We start from the raw sequence: 20806 nt of genomic DNA, 5'->3' as shown, positions 1-20806 counted from the left end.
AGGCTGTTAGAAAACGGGTAGAGATGGAGAGTGTCGGGTTGGTTCGAACCAGATCCACTTTTCAGGCAGGTTGAAATGTCTGGGCTCGGTTCCAGGCTCTTTATCAGGCCTGCATGGTGGGTTGATAGTACTAGCTAATGTATTGTGCACAAACTTGGAGCCTGGCTATGATGGGCTATGGCTATGTTGAGCTATGGATATGTTGGGATGTATTAATTTGGTTCGCTAATGGTTATTCCTCATTGAGGGGTTTCCTAATGAGGATACAATATAGTATGTAATAGGGGATTAGTAAGTATTCAAGTTTGTAATGTTGCGCCCTCTAATGACCATACTTTTAGAGTGGATGTAAAATTCAAACTTTAGTTATATACAGGTGGGGGTCTGCCTTAAACCCAGCTTAACTGGTAAAAAAAAAAAAAAAAACCTAGCTCTCCAACCTTTTATTTTATTATGTACAATATCCACCAAGTAATCAAAATCAGCTTTCTTGCTATCTGTGAGTAAAATAGGAGCCCCTAAGTACTTATCTTTATTTGAGAATTCTCTCATATGCCAAAATTTTCTTAAATTTTTTTTTTTTTATGTTTAGCATGGACATTCCTACTAAAATAGATACTCGACTTATCAAAATTGATCTTTTGACCGAAGGCCAAACAGTACTCATGCAAAATATTTTTAAGAACACCTGCTTCACATAAAGAAGCTTTAGTGAAAAGCAGTAAATCATCAGCATATAGTAAATGAGCAATGGGAGAAGCATATTTTCTAATTTTAATACTATGTATAACATTATCATTTTCAGCTTTATTAATCATACAAGATAGAGCTTCCGAAATAATAATAAAAAGATAAGGAGATAAATGATCTCCTTGTCTCAATCCTCTTTGAGGGAAGAACTGTTCCAAGGGAGAGCCATTAAAGAGCACTTTAAAAGAGACAAAAGATAAACACTAATTAATAAAAGTTCTCCATTTTTCACAGAAACCAAGTTTTTCAAAAATATTATTTAGAAAATACCACTCTACTCTATCATAAGTTTTTGTCATATCAAGTTTTAAAGCGACCCAGCCTTCCTTTTTCTTATACATGTTCTTCATGCTGTGAAACATTTCACTAGCAAAGCCTATGTTATCCCCTATATTCCTACCGTTAACAATAGCCCCTTGAAAATGGGACACTATTTTATGTATATGACATTTTAATCTATTAGCTAAAAAATTTGAAATAATTTTATAAACAAAATTGCAAAGACTGATAGTTTTAAATTTTGAAATATGTTTAGGAGATGAAATTTTAGGTATTAAAGCAATAAAAGTTTCATTGAATTTAGGATTTAAGACACCATTACAGAAGAAATCTTGGACACAATCAATAATTGCTTGTCCAACCACATCCCACACATTTTGGAAAAAAAAACCACTGAAAACCATCAGGTCTAGGAGTTTTAAGGGAGCCCATTTTTTTAACTACCATCCAGATATCTTCACCAGAAGGAATTTTAACAAGTATATCATTTTCTATATCAGTGATGCATGGCACAAAAAGAGTCTATATTAGCATTATGCACAGGCATATCAGATGTAAATAAGTCTTGAAAGAAAGAGTTTATGTTCTTACCAATCTTGTCCCCATAGTACAAAATATCAGGATATGGTAAAATATCGATTACTGATTTATGGATATGTATCGTGGATATATCCCCTTCTTTGGGGATATTTGACATTGTTTCATATGCAAAATCGTGGATATATCCAAAATATCGATAAATATCATGAATATTGTAGATATTTTTTGATATATCATGATATATAATTTATATTTATTTGAAATATAATGATAAATATTAAATAAAATTACTATATACACAAAATATCGTCAAATATCTCCAAATATCATAATATATCCTAAAATATTAATAATATCGTAAATATCGTCGATATTTACAGTTGTATATATCTCTAAGCATGTCGCGATATTTATATATTTTTTACTGAAATCTCAATATTTATCGCGATATATTGCGATATTTTGTACTGTGTTTGTCCCCCCTACCTTCCAGCCAGTTGTCATTATCATCTTTCAACTTAGCATGGATATGTTTCTAAATGGTTCATCTTAATTATTTTTTCTTAGTCAAATACTCAAATCAGCTGACAATATATTGTTGCACTGCATAAAAAACTTATACTTTCTTATAATCTATGGTTTTGGACGAAATTCAGTTTTTTTAGTCAAAAAACTGAAGTATATATCCAATTTGTAAAATTAGTTCCTTAGGGCATCTCCAATGGGGGGTGTAAACAGTATAGAGTGGAAATTTTACACCCCAAATGTCAAAAAACACTTTTCAATGGGGGTGTTATACTGTAGGTAATAGAGTATTTGTTGATAGAGAGGATGGGGAATTCTCTCTCTTGCTATCAGCTAATAAAAAGCCAGAGCGACACTCGAACAAACGTCTGAATAAAAACAAATTCGGACGTCACTTGGAGTGTCGTCTCTATCTATTTCTAAAGTCACAATTTAAAAATTTTAAAGTCGAAATGACGTCCCACTTTAATTTAAATATGGGCGCTAGATTAAAAGATGAGGTCCATAATGATCTTCAAATCAAAAAGTTGAACTTTTACACTTTTCTATTGGAAATAATAGAAAGTGGATATTTATAGACTCTACAATAATTTACAACTGGATTACTAAATTCCTTATGGCACGTAGATGGCGCCTATGTGGAGGTGTAATTTTATACCCCCATTAGAGATGCGCTTATAAAACATAAATACGTCCAACTTATCAAGTTGGTCTGAATAGTCAATTCAAATCAATGAATCACAGTAACATAAAGGGGGGAGTTGATGGAGTACATATATGCAAAGCCCAAAATATCGATATCGATGAATATATCGGTTGTACTTCAAAATTTTTATTAACCGATATATATTAAACAAATATATCGGATATATCCATTTTTTATTACTTAGAATCTATACATGCTTTTATTATGTAGACAAAGAACCAATCAAATCCAAACTATTTAAAATATCGGAAATATTGGATATATCGAAATATAATATTGGAAATATCGGATATATATCGGAAATATATTGGAAATATCGGATTTATATTTTAAAATGGTCAAAAGTCAACCGATATATATCGATTATATCGAAATATTGTATTTTGATTATATTGTCGTTTTGCGATATAAAGTTTCATATCGGAAATTCCGATATATATCGGAAAAAAGAGTTCTATATTCGGTGGATATATATCGGAAATATCGATATCGGTGTACCAAAATACCGATATATATCGGCGATATTTTGGTCCATGCATATATGTACACGCTCACACGCTAATCTGATCAAGCTAGATAAATCTCATATGGTAGACCAGTTTGGAGACGAGTCTGTGTTTCTGGTATTTAATATTTGATAAACTTGCATATTCCTAAAACCGTTAGTGTTCTTCGTGGAAAAAGATAAATAGATCATCATGCGTGGGTGGATCCTGGATTTTCTGTTTTAGGAATTAAAAGAAATTAAAGACCACAAACCACAATCGTCTAAAAGTCTAAAACGACCTGCTACAAAGTGGAGACGTAGAATGCTGAAATGAATGCCTGAAATGGACGTTAGCGGCATCTCTCAATAAGCCCAACATTCAACGCTTCAGGTCTATATTACCGTACCCCCTCAAAAAAAAAGCCTAGTAAAGAATGGTTAAGACTTAGGAGACACAATTAGAGACTGAAAAATTGAAATATGAAAATCATTACCAATATCCCTAAAGCCAAATTGTAAGTCCACCTTTAAAGGCAAAAATTCAATACTGGGGAACAAATTAACCAATGCACAGAGGCAGAGGCTCAAACGAGAAGTCCGCCTTCTGGCAACAGTGCAAGTCCAGTGATTTTATCTGGGGCCTCAGCACTTTATTAGGCAACTTATTATACGTTTTAGACTTTTTTTGTTAACTTTTTTTTACCAGAAAAAAAAAGTATATTGAAGATGCCCAATGAAGTGCTTATTTATCTATACACAGACCACAGTTAAGTTTTGGTCATGTTCTATATATATTATTCAAACTCATACTTAACTAATTACATATATAGGAAACCAAGCTGATTTAAGTATAAGTTTCTGAGGCCGCCCTACTAAATTATTGGCCTTCCAGGTGTTAGCAAAATATACACGAATCAATTGGAAAAAAAAAAATGAAAGTTAGTGGACGAGGGATTGATTTCATTCACACATGAATTCATTATTCACAAAATTAAATCACTGAATCATGATTTAAAAATTGGGAATTAGAATGTAGTTCACACCACTACTAAAATTCTAGGAGATGTTTATCGAAAAAAAAATTCTAGGAGATGCTCCAAGTTTTTTTTTCCCAAGGGTATTTACTATGAAAGTATGAATCATAGAAAAACAAAACATGAAAATAAAATGTCACTTCAAGTCTTCAACACAAGAGAGTGAAGGGACCCTTGAAAGTTAAACAACAATAGAGGAAAGTTGGGGGCATGTGAGAGAGAGAAAAAAAGAGCACATACCATTCCCTCCTAGAAAGAAAAAAAGGTGGTGGGAGAAAAAGCTCTTTTTGGTACATACTGGGTGATCTCAAAGTGATCACCATCATGATGCTGCTTACATTCTTCAGCAACTTCATTCCCCCACTAACACACACACTCTCTTTTCTCTTTCTTTGGTGTATCTCTTCATCTCACTTTCCTTTCATGTAAAGCAATAACAACTTGAGCATTTCATGAAGGGAAAAGAACTCAAAAGAGCAAGTTCATAGAGAGCTATAATATATGGACAAGAACAAGTGTGGGTGTTGGGCGGTTTTGAGGCGTGGTATTAAAGGAAACTGCAAGTCTTCTGGATCTAGAGACACAGCTAATGCACTTCCTCGAACTAGTTTAGTTTATGATGCAGGTATTCAATGCTTTTCTTCTTGAAATATGCTTTTAACTTACAACTCTAACGATGGTTGTCTTCAAAATTTGTTTTTTAAATGTTTTTTTGGTTGCTTACCTGCTTCAAACGTCATTTGGGATCCAAAAGTATATTGAAAGATGGGTTCTCTTTGTTTTAATGGCTGTTTTCTGAATTTCTCTGTCGTATGGAATTGAACTTTGTTTGATGTTGAAGCTGAAATCTAGCTGTCGGTTGTTATGTGGGCGTTTGAATGGCTGTTTTCTTATCTGTTCTCAATTATTATTGCATATTTTGTTTCCAAGTAGTCAGAATTTGTGTTTTTTTGCCATCTCTGTTTCTTTTGTTTATCCCTCATAATTTAATGTTTCATCTTTTAAAGAAAGTTATTGCAATTCATTTCGAAGTTAGCTTCAAGCCTTCAATTATGATGAAGTCATCACACTGTACGTTTTGTGTTTATGTGGTGACAGATACTTGGGGCACTGGGTAATATAGATGGGATTTTTTCAATAACTAACTATTTGGTGTTTATGTGGTGACAGATTCTTTGTTTTCCTCTTTTTGGGAAATCAGCAAAGTTAAATTTGTTGTCTCTTTGCAAAGTTTAGAATCCAGCCAAATATAAGGGTGTGATGTATTTTGCTTTAAAAAAGTTGTTACAAAAAACAGTAATTTAAGCTTCTTCTGTGACTAGTTTCTCATGTTTTCCGAATTTGTGAACTCATCGTAGTCATCTGTAGTCCTATATACACCTATTAAGGTATTTCACAATCAATTGCTGACAATGCAAACGCTGTGACCTGATGCTTCAACTGATTTTTGCGCCATCTGCAGAGTTAAATTATTTTCACTAACAAAACTGTCTAGCGTTCCTGATAAAATTACGACTCCTTCAGAAAAACAAAGTTATTTGAGTTATTTTTCCCAACGAAATCCAAAAAGAGATCTCGAAAAAAAAAGTGATGATTCATTGACTAAAAACCTTCCCTGTAGTGTGCTCGCTCCTCCTGGAATTATTCGGTTATGCATTCATTGTTTATTAATCAGGAGAATTTGTGATCCAAGTCCTTTATGTTCACACCATATGATCAATCAGTTTCTATTAATATCTTGTCCGTCCTGGTCTCATGCATTGCAAATTTTCTGGAGTGACTGTGTACCTAACAGTAATCAATTTTACAAGTGCAGCTACTGAGATTCGATACCTGAATGCTAGCAATCGAGAGCTCAGTGCATCCAATGAAGTTCAGCTCCCCTTGGAAAATGCTGACCCACCGCCAACTGAAGAGAAAGCTTTTCGCCAATTGCTGCAGTTTTCTTTTCAGGAACTGAAGTCGGCAACTGGGAACTTCAGACCTGATAGTATTCTAGGGGAAGGGGGATTTGGATTTGTTTTCAAAGGATGGATAGAGGAGAACAGCACTGCCCCTGCAAAACCTGGTTCAGGTGTCACAGTTGCAGTTAAAAGCTTGAAGCCAGATGCTCTTCAAGGCCACAGAGAGTGGGTGGTTAGTATGTTGTCTTTTTGTTAGTAGTTGATTTTATAATGAAGGAGAAAGCGAAATTATCTCTGATAGTCATGGTGGAGATGATAACTTCCTAAATGCAGGCCGAGGTTGACTTCCTTGGGCAGCTTCACCACCCTAACCTAGTTAAGCTCATTGGATACTGTAATGAGGATGATCAGCGACTGCTCGTCTATGAGTTTATGACTCGGGGAAGTCTTGAAAATCATCTTTTCAGAAGTAAGCATTTTCTTTCCTTTTCTATTTATCTTTCTTAATGCTGCTGATAACCTGATATAGGATGTGCCAGTTAATAGTCACTTTCCGCGCGTTCTCTTGTCAGCAAATCTTGGTCTTGAGAACCCAAAATTGGCAGTTGAGAACACTTTTACACACTCAACTGATTTACTAGGCTGCCAACACATGTACTTGAATTGCTACCTGCTTCGACTTCCTTCAAAAGAGACTAAATATGACATTTGGCCTGGACGAGTTTATTATTATCTTCTAATAGTTGAGAGTTGAAAATATATATCCCAATATTTTGAACTAATGGTTAAAACTACTTGAGAGTTTGTAGTGGTTCTGGCTGAGACTCTATTTCTTGTTTTTCCAATAGCATATATCTTAAATCCTAATAATGTCAACCATATTTCTGCCTTTTCTTTTGTGGAGCTATTCGATATGCACTTATTACCATTGTTTGATTGTGTAGTTTGTGCCTATATATATATAGGCACAAACTACACAATAAAATGCCCCCAAACATTTCTCAGGGACTTACTTATTCCCCGAGTTTTTCTTCCCACCATTTATCAATTTATACTCTAAAGTTTGTGAATAGTGCATGTTTTTTGGTACTTGAAATTTTTCTCAAAGTTAAAAGTGGTAATTATCATTTATCCATAATAAATGAGCTAGTTAGATTAACTCTTACACGTATGCGGTGGTTCTTGAAGGGTCCCTGCCTCTTCCATGGCCCAATAGGATTAAGATCGCACTTGGTGCAGCGAAAGGGTTAGCCTTTCTCCATGCAGGTACCGAGCCTGTGATCTATAGAGACTTCAAAACTTCCAATATCTTGCTTGATTCGGTATGTTTCTTACTTATTGGCCATATATACCAGTGCTTCTTTGTTTTCTCTGAATTAATGATTTGGAGTTTCCTTAATAGGAATATAATGCTAAGCTCTCGGATTTCGGTCTGGCAAAAGCTGGGCCACAGGGGGACAAAACGCATGTTTCTACTCGGGTTGTTGGAACATATGGCTATGCTGCTCCAGAGTATGTTATGACAGGTACGCAGTTACAGTCCTAACTGCTTGCTTGATTTATTTGAAGATGTTTTATCTTTAAGATTTGAAACCTACATATGGTTAAGGATAAAGGGATTACTTTGGAAAGGTGGCACATGATGAAAAAGTGTGGTATGATATGATGTGCGAATAAAATTTTGAATTTAGGAGATTTTACTATTTTAGTTACTGGAATCCGAGAAAAATATGGACATAACTCTTTAAGTTCACGGTATAGGAGAACTTAATATAACAAAATTTCATGTCAGCAACAACACACAACTGCAATTTCTTGTTAAGAATGTAATATAGAATCTCATATTTGAGCTCCCTCTAGTTTCTGTGTACTGTCTTGAGAGTGTGAAGTACAAACTACAGTAATGATTACACAACTACAATTTTTTTTTGCAGGTCACCTAACATCTAAGAGTGATGTCTACAGCTTTGGTGTTGTGCTCCTTGAGATTTTAACTGGTCGGAGATCAATGGACAAGAAACGACCAAGTGGAGAGCAAAACCTTGTTGCTTGGGCCCGTCCATATCTGGGAGACAGAAGAAAGCTTTATCAGCTGGTGGATCCTCGTTTGGAGCTCAACTACTCTATTAAAGGAGTGCAAAAGGTAGCCCAGATAGCTTATTACTGCCTCAGCAGAGATTCCAAATCTCGTCCTACCATGGAGGAAATCGTTAAGGGTCTGATTTCTTTGCAAGATCTCAATGATCTCGCCGTCTTCTCATATCACTCCCGCTCAACTCAACAAGCACGACGTAAAAAGAAATCAGATGGAGCCCTCCAATTCACTTACACCCAATCAAAAAACATCAGGGCCTCCCCATTAAATAGTGGTAAGCAACAATACAGATAATCGCAATGAGTTTTTTAGAATCATGGATGATCTTGTTCTACCAATGTCGTTTCTTGGGATGCTTTTTGAGGAATTGGATACTCTGAAGGTTGTAAGCAGAGTTCACCGGATGAAGAGCCAGAAACGAGATGCTGACACAATTTTACATATTGGGTTGTGTGTATAATCACTAAAAGCAGAAGGTGTTGAAACTGCAATATAGAATAGTAACATGTAGGTGATGAATGGTCATGATATGGGTGCTTCTGACCAACATTAGAAGTAACTTCGTAGCCTTATCTGTTTTTATGCATGTGAAATGTTGACCATCGATTAAAGATTACAGATTACAGATTGAAACTTCTAAGGCAATTGAGTCTTGTTGATATGTACATCTTCTGAAAACTATGCAGACTACAACTATTATGCAATTGAGTCTTAGTCTCTATGTACCAATGCCATAGACTGGACTGTGTGATTCATTCAGTTCTGTAGCTCTGTTAATTCTCAGCATCTCTTTGTGTGCTTGCTGATACCTACTGTGCCACCTGAGACATTCCAAAGGGCTTGATGGTCACTATGACAGGACCCTTCTGTCGCTTCTGGCAGGCAGCATACTCATGCACCATGTCTTGAATCCCTGCAAAGGCCACCAGGAACTCTGACGCTTGTGCTTTACTAAGCAGTTTCTTCACCACCAACTCTAATGTCTTGTACCTGTGTTACATTGTTTTTCATGTTTAAGCTTCTTCACAACATACATGAGCTAGAAATAAAAATAACCACCTAGCTAACTGCAAAGATGAAAACGTACCTGAGTTTCTGAGCCTGAGTTATGACTCTGTGAATCTTCTTGAACTCCGAATGAATACAGGCCATTTTACCACGACTGTTGTTACTGTTCTTTGTTGGTGAGAATGGAAGGTGGAGAATACAAGTGGCTTGAACCTCAGCCATTTCCTCATCAAGCACTGCCTCCTCAATCCTCGTCTGACGAATCATCTGTACTAAAACTCGATAAGCCCTTGCATCCAACTTCAAACACCCTGATAAAGATCGAGAGAGCGAATAGAGCAGTATGAGTATCGCAGAAGGCCTCCAGTTTCCAAACCATGCCAATGTCGCCATCTCTAAAGGGAGTCTGTGCTTTGGCATGAGAAGTTGGGATACATCCTTGGGTGTGCATTGGGTCATAGTCTCACTGTAATGCGCGTCAAATCGACTGAGTTGCTCCTCTATTAGCTTGTCTAAGGCCCATTCTTCACTTAAATGCAGTTCCATTCTTGATGCTCTTAGCTTCTGTTCTTGCTTCCACTGCCCATACAGCTTCTCTCCTGTTATCAATCATTCAACTCACATACTTGAGACAATAATGTACAAACAAAAAAATAGGAAGAACACAGTTTACCTGATTAAACATGAGAGTAACTGTAACATTAACAGAAAACACATTCTTGAGATTGATACGGAAAGTGTGATTTCAAGCTGAGTCACTGAGTTAATAACATGAGAAAGAAGAATGAGGTTCTTGAGTTGAACTTAAATTTTCAGACAAAACATAACAGAACTAATGGAACTACTGTGCTGAGTTACACTACATAAACAACGAAGATCAAGAAACGTGTAAGGACAAAAAACATGAAAGATCAATGTGGTATACGTGAATTTCCAAGAAAACAAAACTAGAACAAGAAATGGAAGAGAGAGTTACCTCTTTTGATGAAATCACGTTTATGAAGTAGTGTTAAGCACTTGAAACTCTCTACAACTTCATGACTCTCTTCTTCTTCATTAACACTCTCTTCTTCATTCTGTTTTTCTTCCTTATGTTTATCAAGAATCCTGCAAAACCCAAGCCATATTAACGAAGGTTTCTTCACATTGTAATCATTTCTTTCAGTTTATTAAATTAAAAAGAAGATGTAAAAATTTACTCACAGTGTAGTTTGAGACGGTGTTCTTGCCATTGCCATCTTCTTTTTTCACTTCTCTGTTTTCTTAACTGGTGAGTAACGGAGTAACGAGAGAGAAAATTAATCAAGTGCAAGAATATATTCAGATATGGGCTTTTATTATAAAGAAATGGGTCGAAGCCCATGTATCGTACAAGAAAGGTGAGTTTTTTTTACCGGGAGTAACTCTCAAGGACAAAAATGCCGAAAAAATAACTCTCAAGAACACCTTTTTATTTTTGTAACTCTTAATGACCGGGTAGATGAAAGGTCAAGTATACCCTTAACGCGAAATAAAAAACGGATCGGGTAAATGAAATGTCAAGTATACCCTGACGCGAAATAATTAACGGCCCGGCCCAAACGAAATGACCTGGTGTATTTAGTATAAACATTGAATGTTCACAGTCATTGGGTATGAATATTGATTGGGTATGAACATTCAATGTTCATAGTCTTTTGGGTATGAACATTCAATGTTCACAATCCTTGGGTATGAATATTTATTGAGTATGAACATTCAATGTTCATAGTCTTTTAGGTATGAACATTCGATGTTCCTTGGGTATGAACATTGATTGAGTATGAACATTCAATATTCATAGTCCGTTGGGTATGAACATTCGATGTTCATAGTCATTGGTCCTTTGGGTATGAGGTATGAACATTCAATGTTCATAGTCTTTGGGTATGAACATTCAATATTTATACATCAATATATTGTATAAGGTACATTCATCTATTTGGATATATATGAACAATCATTGTTCATACACCAGCAGAAGGTATAAACACTCATTGTTCATAGTAAAATGACATAAAGGGTAAAATTGGAAAATATTTATTTTTAAATCCGGGTCATTTGTCCTTGAGGGTTATTTTCACGAAAGGGTATAACTGGCATTTAAAAAAAATAAAATGGCCGGGCCAACTTATTTTGTCCTTGAAGGTTACTAAATTTGAAATCTTGAGTCCGTGAGTTACTAATTGCTAGAATTTGTCCTTGTGAGTTACTCACCAAAAACTGTGTCCTCTAGACTTCATTTTCTCCAAAATTGGGTGTTATGCCCAATTTCTTGGTTTTTTTAACCCGATCAGGTCAGACCGATCCCTGTTCAAACAACTGGTTCAATGAAAACCCGATCGATTATTTGTTAAGTAAATTCTTAAATAACATTATATATTTAAGTTAATTCATTAAAGTATTTAATGTTTAGGTTGAGTCAACTCAACTCAGCCGAGTTGAGTAAAAACCACCAAGTTGAACTGATTTTTTAACCATATTTCAACTGAGTTGAACCGTCGAGTTTACCAGTTTCTAATTTGAATCGAACGGTTCAAACCGGTGTTAAAACTAGTTCTATATTGAACCAGTTCTGTAACTATCCGCATCCTACCACATCGATATTATCCTCATTCAGTCACTGCAGAGTGTAAACATCCGACAGTATGAGGTTTTGACTCTAGACAATTGCTTCCTAGGAGCTCACCAATCCTTGGATTACTCCCACCAAAGCATGCTTAACTACGGATTCTGTAAGCCAAACAATCTGGAAAATGCCTCGACATTAGGCTTTGGTGGATCAATTACTTATGCCCCATATCTCAAACAGCTTCCTAGATGGTAAAATGCATACCTGGCGGCTAGCGCAACCATTACCCCACAGGCCGGCTATGTGCCTTTGTAGATACCTGATGCAACCTCTCCCCACGGGATAGGCCCTTTTCAGTATACCCCCATGGGGTATTACAAGTTCAACATACAAAACTTGACCCGGAGAGCTCCGACTCCGGTTCAGAAAACTATGGTTGAAAGTGAGTGGGTAGGAAAAAAAATGGCCTATAATGACAACTCCTTAAGAGATTGCAGAAAGTTATAGACTGTAACGTAATGACATCTAACGAGTTTGTATTAAATATGATATGATTTGTCATTCAGAACAAACTTGCGACGCAGCTTGTTGCACGTTTGTCCTAATTATTTGTACAACTCGTTCTCATTATCCAAAAAAAAAAAAAAAAAATCTAGAAGTGAAGCTTATATTCTATTAGATGTTAATGGGAAAAGAGAATTTGTTGTTCTAGTTAGCACGAGGAAATAGTTAAAGACGTTTTATTGGAAAGTTAATGGCATGGAGTTGGTGAAAGGTTGACATGAGATGATTTCGAATGGATTTTCATTTTCTAGAACTTCATTTGGTTGATTTTGGGTAGAGGAAGAGGAATGAGACGAAAAAATAGTGGAAGATAGAATGACAGATATATTTTGGTGCCTGTATATCCAAATGTAAGCCCTCTAATCCCAAAAATCGACCTCCAAATGCTGTCAATGAAAAATGGAGATGCAAGGATTCGAATCCTGATTATCCAATACCGCAACATCTTGATATAAGATAAATTAGTAGGGCTACACCTCTGATTGCCTTTCTTTGATTAATTGTATTTAAAGTTTGTGAATTATTCACTTCACACCATACAATCTATTGTACTTACTGTAATGTTGTCTCACTGAATCAACTTGATATTACAGACAATTGAAAATTTTGTTGTTCAGTCTTCGTTGTTTGTTTTTTGTTTTTTGTTTTTTTTTTTTCCCCGAGCCATTTGGTTTGTGTATGGCAGGCTAAAATATTATTTATGGAGGATACAATATCGATACAAAATTTAAACTTAGCATATGCATAATTGTACATTTATTTTGGAAAGTGATTTTTCTATATAAGTTACTAGTATATAGCCCGCGACTACAACACTGTTTTAAATTAATTAGACCCAAAAGAACTCCAACCCACCGAACGATAAAAACCCAGCCCATAAGGTAGCCATTGTTGATCAAATCAACAATGATCTAGTACTCTTGTGCCTATATAATAAACTACACATACCCTATAAGTCTTTGGATCCGCCACGTCATAAGTGGAACCAAGGGATAGGAGAGGGCCAGTGGTGGAGCCAGGAATTTAAGTAAGGGTGAGCCACCAATAAACCAAGCATACAAAAAAAATATATACTAATTTTTTTTTAACTGAAAATTCAAACCTTATCACAAAACAAGTATATTTTGAACATAAAAAAATCATATAAAATGATGACAATAAATGTAATAAAAAAAAAAAAAAAAAAAAAAAAAAAAAAAAAAAAAAAAAAATCAATCTAAACAAGTATTTCTTCATAGTTGTCCTCGGCGGCCTTCTATTTTGTCATCTTTAGCTTCTTCATCTTTTGAAAGCATTGCAAGATCAACTCGGTATCAATGCTATCAAAAACTTCTTTTTCAATGTATGTTATTAAACAATCATTCAACCATTCATCCGCCATTCGATTGCGTAGATGATTTTTTATGATATTCATAGCAGAAAATGCCCTCTCCATGGTAGCAGTAGTAACAAGTAAAATCAGCGCCAACTTAATCAACAAATACACAAGTGGGTACACAATGTCTTTCTTCGTCTCAATCGCACCATTTTTTTGGCTAGGCCGCTAATTCCATTTACTTTACCAAACTTAGTATCGAAACGCACATCAATGATATAATTCTCAAGTTTCTCTGCTAATTCCATCTGATCTATCTATGAAAAATCATCGGGATAAAGTCAAGCAAAATGGATCAACTTTTGCTTATCAAAAGCAGCAAATGACTCACAAGGATCAAGACATATCATGCAAAGAAGTAATTTTGTGTTTGCTTCATTAAACCGGTCATTTAACTCTTGAAATTGCAAATCAATACATTGGTAGAATAATCAAACACGATATTAATATAAATTGGTGCTTCACGCTTCTTTCCGCTCTTCGTCGAGACCTCCCTCGAGCCATATACCTCTCTTCCATATTTAGAACAACCACATCATATTTAGCACATAGTGAAGAAACTTCAATTAGGAGACTATCCCACCCGGCCATCATCTCTTATCATCTGTAAGCGTACATTTGTTATTTTAACAAGAGTCATGGCATTGACAATGTCTTGGTCTTCACGATGCAAAGCCTTTGACAAATCATTGCTAATTCCTAGTATCACTTTCATCAAATGTAAATTTAAGATAAATTCAAAAGACTGCACTGAACTCAATCATTTGTAAGCCTCACCTCTTTGTTCCGAGCTTGAACCATATTTTGCTACATTATCAATTAAGAACATCAAGTACTGAACCATAAGTGTTTATCATGCCAAGAAGTGTATAATAGTGTGAGCCCCATCGAGTGTCACCAGATCGTTTAAGACTACTCTTTATTTGCTCTTGATTCGACATTTGCTCTTTATTCAACCCTTTGCCACTTGAAATTTCTCCGTTTTGTAAGGTTGCAACAACTCTACCCTTCATTGGTTCGCGTAATATATCACATCGCTTACATGATGCTCTAACAATATTTACCATATTAGAGAGAACACTAAAAAGGTTAGCAATTGACTCATGGTTCTTTGCAACCTAATACAAGGGCTAACTAAAGTTGATGAGCGAAACAATTAACATAAAATGTAGACTCATTCTCTTTCATTATAAGTGTTTTTAGACCATTCAAATCACCTTGCATATTGCTGGCCCCATCATATCCTTGTCCACGTAGTCTAGATATGTTTAACCCGTGCATAGTTAGAGAACAACTCATCAATTGCCTTTTTAAGTGTTACTACATTAGTTTCCTTTACATGCACAACTCCAAAAAATCTCTCAATCATGCAACCTTTCTTGTCGACATAACGCAAAACAACTATCATTTGCTCTTTAATTGATATATCACGTGCTTCATCAACTAAAATAGCAAACAATGAATTTCTATAATCCTTTAAAATAGCATATGTAGTTTCTGTTTGGGTGAGAACTCACGCAAACATACCAATGATCTTGTTGGAGAGGTTGATATGAAGTGAGAGAGACTGTACCACTAATGGCTGCCTACGTATCCAAATCATTCTCTGGAATTAAGTCTTAAAAATGCACGTAGTTCTTTGTTTGAAATGATTGTTGGGTATTTATAGGAAAATGAATATGTTAAGCTTCTTATTATTTAAAATACCATTTCCTTATTTGATGAGATATTTCTCTCTTTGTATGAAATCTTTCCAAAAGCTTTATATGGAAAAAATCCCTTGACATATCTCCGGACCTGCTATATATAACTTGGGTGCTATATTAGTAGGGCAGTGTCATTGCTCCAATAGAGGGCATGCCCGAATGCCACACTAGTAGGCAAGCGGGAATGCCACAGTAGCTAGCAAGCAAGCACGCCTCACTAGTAGGCAAGCGATGCCACAGTAGCGGGCAAGCAAGCACGCCTCACTAGTAGGCAAGCGGGAATGCCATAGTAGTGGGCAAGCAAGCACGCCTCATTAGTGGGTGGCTCTTATAGTAGTACCCAATGATGGTCGTTCGTAGGGGTACGAGTACACTGGTACATACACCACCTCCTCTTCGTCGGATGGAATTCGTTCCTTGCAGCGAAGAATAAACATTATATTATTGCAAAAGAATGAACAGTGTGATTGAAATATCTGCGATGCAAGTGCATGACAAAGCTGATAGTAGCAACCACCCATTTGACATGGCATCTGTTAATGCTAGTGTTGGTATTGATGCCAAAGGAGCTAGTTAGGGGCAATTTACCCAGGATGTTAAGTATCAGCCACATCATGTTGCTTTAAACCATAAGGCTATGATTATTGATATTCTTGTTTCTGAAAAGGACGTTGAAACTATGGAGAAACAACCACTGTTTATGGAAATCGAACGGGTCTAGGCCGCCCCCAATCGTGTTATTGAAGATGGGACTAAAAATGGTGTGCCTGGTGTCACACCCCGAATTTCGACAGAATTCGAAAAAAACATAATTTGTTCCCGACTCTTCGATTTCCGAGGTGTGACGCACTCTCCACTCCCAAAAGCCCATAAACAGTTTAAAATATGCGGATAATTAAAACCAATAAAAATTTTAACTTAAACAAAGTCCTCTTCATTATAAAACAATTTACAAATGAAAATGCAAATAATATTATCTTAACTGAAAAATCTATATCACCTCGAGGAAAAACAAAACACAACCACGAGATCTGATGCTAACGAAAACCACAAGCAAAGAACCAATCTTCTTCATCACTAAACCTGTCAAGACTTATCAACTATGTTCATTTAATGAACACACCCGATAAACAAACATGCAAATCGGGTCAACATTATAAACAATCTTTGGTGTGAGTAGCCCTAAAATACAACATATAATATATATATATATATATATATATATATATATATATATATACAAAAACCATCTGGGCAGTTTAGTTCCTCCATCGAGCCTTTTAACTTTCAACAACTAATATAACATCCTTAAGAATAATAATTAAAGGCGGTAGTTCCAATCCACTGAAACCTTTAACTTCCCACTAACCACACAACAAACTATACACATAATAAATAAGGCATGTAGTTCCTCCATCGAGGCCTTTTAGGTTCAACTAAACAAATAACCAAACAAACATATTATATCGCATTCCTCATTTCATGCTCAATCACGAGTGGGTCGTCTCTTCCCAAGTAATTAGTTTGACCCCACCCTTACGCAAAACCATATATGATCATCTATCTACGGATACATCATTAACAAACATATTACCATAATTATATTAATTAAGGTTTTCTTTGCGTGTCCCTAAAATCACGTCAGATCTATGTCTTACCTAGTTTCCCTGGCTACCACAATCGCTACCCAACGCCCGAACATGTACATCCACATGCCTCCCTTACATAATGAGCCACTCCGTGCGTAACCACCACTGGCCGGGATGCCGCGACACCGTAAATTCTCACACGGAAGCCAAATCTATGTAAGCACCGCCACTATTCGGCATAAAATATTGCGCATCATCGTTCTATATTCGCGAACGGAATAATCAAACCACTATTCGGGTTTCTGCCGAGGAAGAGCCATTCAAATTTTTCTTGAACGCCGGAAGGGGGAAGGGCCATTAAGCTCAAATGCCCGAGTTGGCCAATCACATGAGTTGGGGTTAGTCGGGATTTTCGTTATGTAATTTATTCGGTGTCATACATTAATGACTCATAAACATTCCACTATATCGTCGTCGGTGTCACTTACCTTATTGCACTAAGCCACAATATCTAGAAACATCACAATTATATCTCATAACCAAATTTCATTCTTTCACGTGCCAATATATTATTATCTTACACCACACTCCCGGTGGCAATTATTCAATACTATATTAGCATCTCACATATAAAATAATGGAGTGTATATACATTTCTCCAAGATATTGCATTAATATAACTATCCCAGCATATTATATCATGTCACAATGCTTCAACGTATCACATACATTTTTATTATAACGTATTAGGAATATAAAGTCTCCTAACATCTCAATATCGTCACGTGTCAAAAATACACAACATCAATGTCAAATCTTAATTAGATAATGACCACCAAATTTATACAAGCTTCCACAGCATTTTAGCATTTGATTGTCCATACAATATACACATAAAACGTAGCACAAATAAACAGTCCACAATCTACAATCAAAGCCCAATATATATATGTTTTACACCCTACTCACGTCAAATTTAAATTAGATAATGACAAACCAAGTTATACAATATCGACAATATTTTATTACTATATTTGTCCATATAAATCAAATATGTGAAAAACTGGAAAAGTCAACATTTCCACAGTCAAAGTCAAAGTCAACGGTCAAAGTCAAAATCACCGGTCAAAGTCAACATGTCATGGTCAAAGTCAAAGTCAACATAGTCTGGTCAAAGTCAACATATCATGGTCAAAGTCAAACTGTCATGGTCAAAGTCAAATTGTCGTTTTCGTGTTCGACAAGTCCAGGGTCATAGCCATGGTTCATGGCTAAAGTCAAAAGGCGTGGCTCTCATGGGGCTCATGACTAAGGTAATGGTTCGGACCCAACTGGCCAAGCCCAAACCTTAGAACCCGAAAGTCTAAAAGTTGAAAGACACAAATAGATCTATTTTAAGTCCAATGGACTGGCCCCAAGCAATATTAGAAAAGGGCCCAAAAACAGTTAAGTGGTTCGGTCCAAAAATACAAATGAAACGGCCCATAGACTAATATTAGAACTGGTCCCAAAACTTAATTAAAACTGGCCCAACAGAACCAAAATAGAACTGGCCCAAAACAAAACATATAGAAAAATGGCCCAACCACTTAAAACAAAACCGGCCCAATAACTTAAAACAAAACCGGCCCAATAACTTAAAATAAAATCGGGCCCAACCACAACAAAATTTGCTAAGGCCCAAGCCTCAAGCCCAGGAGAAACCGACCCAGGCCCAAGCCCAGCCGGTCATCTCCTTCCTCCAGCAGCTCCACCATCCACCAAAATCCGGCCACCACAACCTCCACACACCACCCTACACAAACCCACCGATTTTAATACCTATAAAAACCCCTACAACTTTAATAAAAACTAAAACCTCAAATTCTTAAATCCCAACATCACCAAAACTATATCTGGAAATCGTTTTGGCCACCATTAAAGCTGGCTCCAAGCTCCAATCGACAGCCCCACACAAATTCCAACCTTCTAACATACATCAACAACCCACAACACCAAAAAACACAGTTCAAACCCGAAAATCACAAATCAAAAACCCACACCCTCAGTATCACAGTAATGCGTTCGGCGCCATTAAAGACGGCTCAAGCTTTCAATCAACACTCTCCGGCACTCACACACTCCAATCAACTATAAGCTAGTCTCTGTAAAAACCCCACACTCCAATTCAACCCAAAAACAGACCAACCGAGTTTTTCTCCAAACTCTCCACCGACGCCATTAATGCCTGTCGAAGCTTCGACAGCACCCGACCAAGCTTCCACTAACGCCAATCTTCAAACCAACAACAAACCACACTAACAGTCCACCCATAAAGGTTTACTGGCGAGTTTCTCAGCGCCGCCATTAAAACCTCCAGAGTTCGAACAGTTTATCCAAAATCAACAAGATTTCGACAGTTTAATACAAATCCGAAATTTAACAAAATTTAATAAAACCAATGGCACGAAGTCCAATACAACCGGATGATGAACAGTATAAAAAAAAAAAAAACGAGTATACGCCGATATATGTAAACTACAAATCCGGTGAAATAGCAAAATAGCTACTCACCTGTATGACCAGCTCGACGAATCCTCCTAGCCCGATTCGTCGCGCTCCACCCTCCAGAAATCCAGCTTCAAGCTCTGCCTCCATTTTTAATATTTTATTATCTTTTAAAAAACCCTATTCTCTAGAAAAATGTGTTTATATATTTGGGTCCGAAACCCAAGCCCAACACAGACTCGGGCCCAAAAACCAAGCCCACGTATCCCGAGTCCAATCCGATGAATTTTTAAATAAATAATTAATTAATTAATAAATAGAAAAATATGTATTTAAAAATACGGGCGTTACACCTGATGTCTCCTTGTATGCCACAAATGGTATACCAATCCACAACACGGATCACATTCCCACTGTATTTTTTGATGATGATGTGATAGAGGTGCTGAAGCCGACAGATGATATAGTTTTCTCTATCGAGATGGTCGAAGAGTATATGAATAATCCATTGGTAACGGAGATGAGTTCGAATAATGCGAAAGGCATGGAGGATATTTCAGACATGTGTATTACTGGGATACACAAATTGCAAGAAGTAAAACAACTACATATACAGATATATACTCCTTGTTTTGTTGTTTGATATAATTTATAATAAATAAGCCATTTGTATAACTTGTATAATGAAGTTAGTACAGAGCTTTTATGTATATATTTAACTATGATTGCGTTGAAACCACAAGACTTAATTCGTAGGTGGTTGTTGTACTACCCAATTTAAAGACAATTTGGTTCAAGTTGCAGAAGAACTATATGTTTGTTTATAGGGATATGAGTCGATGAAAAAGGACTTGTAATAGGATGCACTTGTGTGGGCTAAGACTACTAAACTTTGCTTATGATACGCTATGTTGCGAAGCGTATTATTTGATGGGGGGTTGAGACTATGACTCGATTCCAGCTTAGTGAACCGTAAGACATTTTTGCCTTTGCAACCTAGGGTATGCTGGTTCATGCACTTCTTGCATGAATAATATTTGTGCTTTAAGCATAGTGTTTGTTGGTGTTGCCACTGCTTACTTGACGATTTTTTTTTTTTTGCATGGAGAGAGGTGTTGAAAACGCAAACTCTATAGCTTTTTGGTGCATGGAGAGAGGTGTTGAAAA

General features: G+C 36.3%; 2 protein-coding genes across 2 annotated transcripts; one reads left to right on the top strand and one right to left on the bottom strand.

The window, feature by feature from the left end:
- The first annotated feature begins 4486 nt into the window (after nucleotides 1-4486).
- Nucleotides 4487-8985, top strand: LOC147507821 (serine/threonine-protein kinase PBL35-like). Its single transcript, XM_086600483.1, has 6 exons — nucleotides 4487-4946; nucleotides 6138-6457; nucleotides 6559-6694; nucleotides 7414-7547; nucleotides 7628-7751; nucleotides 8160-8985. The coding sequence occupies exons 1-6, from the start codon at nucleotides 4823-4825 to the stop codon at nucleotides 8612-8614; spliced, it is 1293 nt and encodes a 430-aa protein (XP_086456609.1). The 5' UTR covers nucleotides 4487-4822; the 3' UTR covers nucleotides 8615-8985.
- LOC147507820 (seed dormancy control protein) lies at nucleotides 8171-10616 on the bottom strand. Its single transcript, XM_086600485.1, has 4 exons — nucleotides 10532-10616; nucleotides 10305-10435; nucleotides 9408-9927; nucleotides 8171-9310 (listed from the first exon to the last, which is right to left on the bottom strand). Exons 1-4 carry the CDS (start codon nucleotides 10564-10566, stop codon nucleotides 9130-9132), a joined length of 867 nt encoding a protein of 288 aa, XP_086456611.1. The 5' UTR covers nucleotides 10567-10616; the 3' UTR covers nucleotides 8171-9129.
- Nucleotides 10617-20806: the final 10190 nt, after the last annotated feature.

The sequence above is a fragment of the Coptis chinensis genome, chromosome 3, assembly GCF_015680905.1.
Source record: "Coptis chinensis isolate HL-2020 chromosome 3, ASM1568090v1, whole genome shotgun sequence".
NCBI lineage: Eukaryota > Viridiplantae > Streptophyta > Magnoliopsida > Ranunculales > Ranunculaceae > Coptis > Coptis chinensis.
The sequence above is the reverse complement of the archived record's forward strand: the minus strand, read 5'-3'. Positions and strand labels throughout refer to the sequence as shown.

What these genes read in the sequence shown, in the direction of transcription:
- LOC147507821 (XM_086600483.1), top strand. Translation starts at nt 4,823, where the DNA reads ATGGACAAGAACAAGTGTGGGTGTTGGGCGGTTTTGAGGCGTGGTATT. An exon ending in AAGGCCACAGAGAGTGGGTG is followed by an intron (nt 6,458 to 6,558) that starts GTTAGTATGTTG and finishes TCCTAAATGCAG; the next exon opens with GCCGAGGTTGACTTCCTTGG. An exon ending in CCAATATCTTGCTTGATTCG is followed by an intron (nt 7,548 to 7,627) that starts GTATGTTTCTTA and finishes TTTCCTTAATAG; the next exon opens with GAATATAATGCTAAGCTCTC.
- LOC147507820 (XM_086600485.1), bottom strand. Translation starts at nt 10,566, where the DNA reads ATGGCAATGGCAAGAACACCGTCTCAAACTACACT. An exon ending in ACACCGTCTCAAACTACACT is followed by an intron (nt 10,436 to 10,531) that starts GTGAGTAAATTT and finishes TGGGTTTTGCAG; the next exon opens with GATTCTTGATAAACATAAGG. An exon ending in ACGTGATTTCATCAAAAGAG is followed by an intron (nt 9,928 to 10,304) that starts GTAACTCTCTCT and finishes GATTGATAACAG; the next exon opens with GAGAGAAGCTGTATGGGCAG.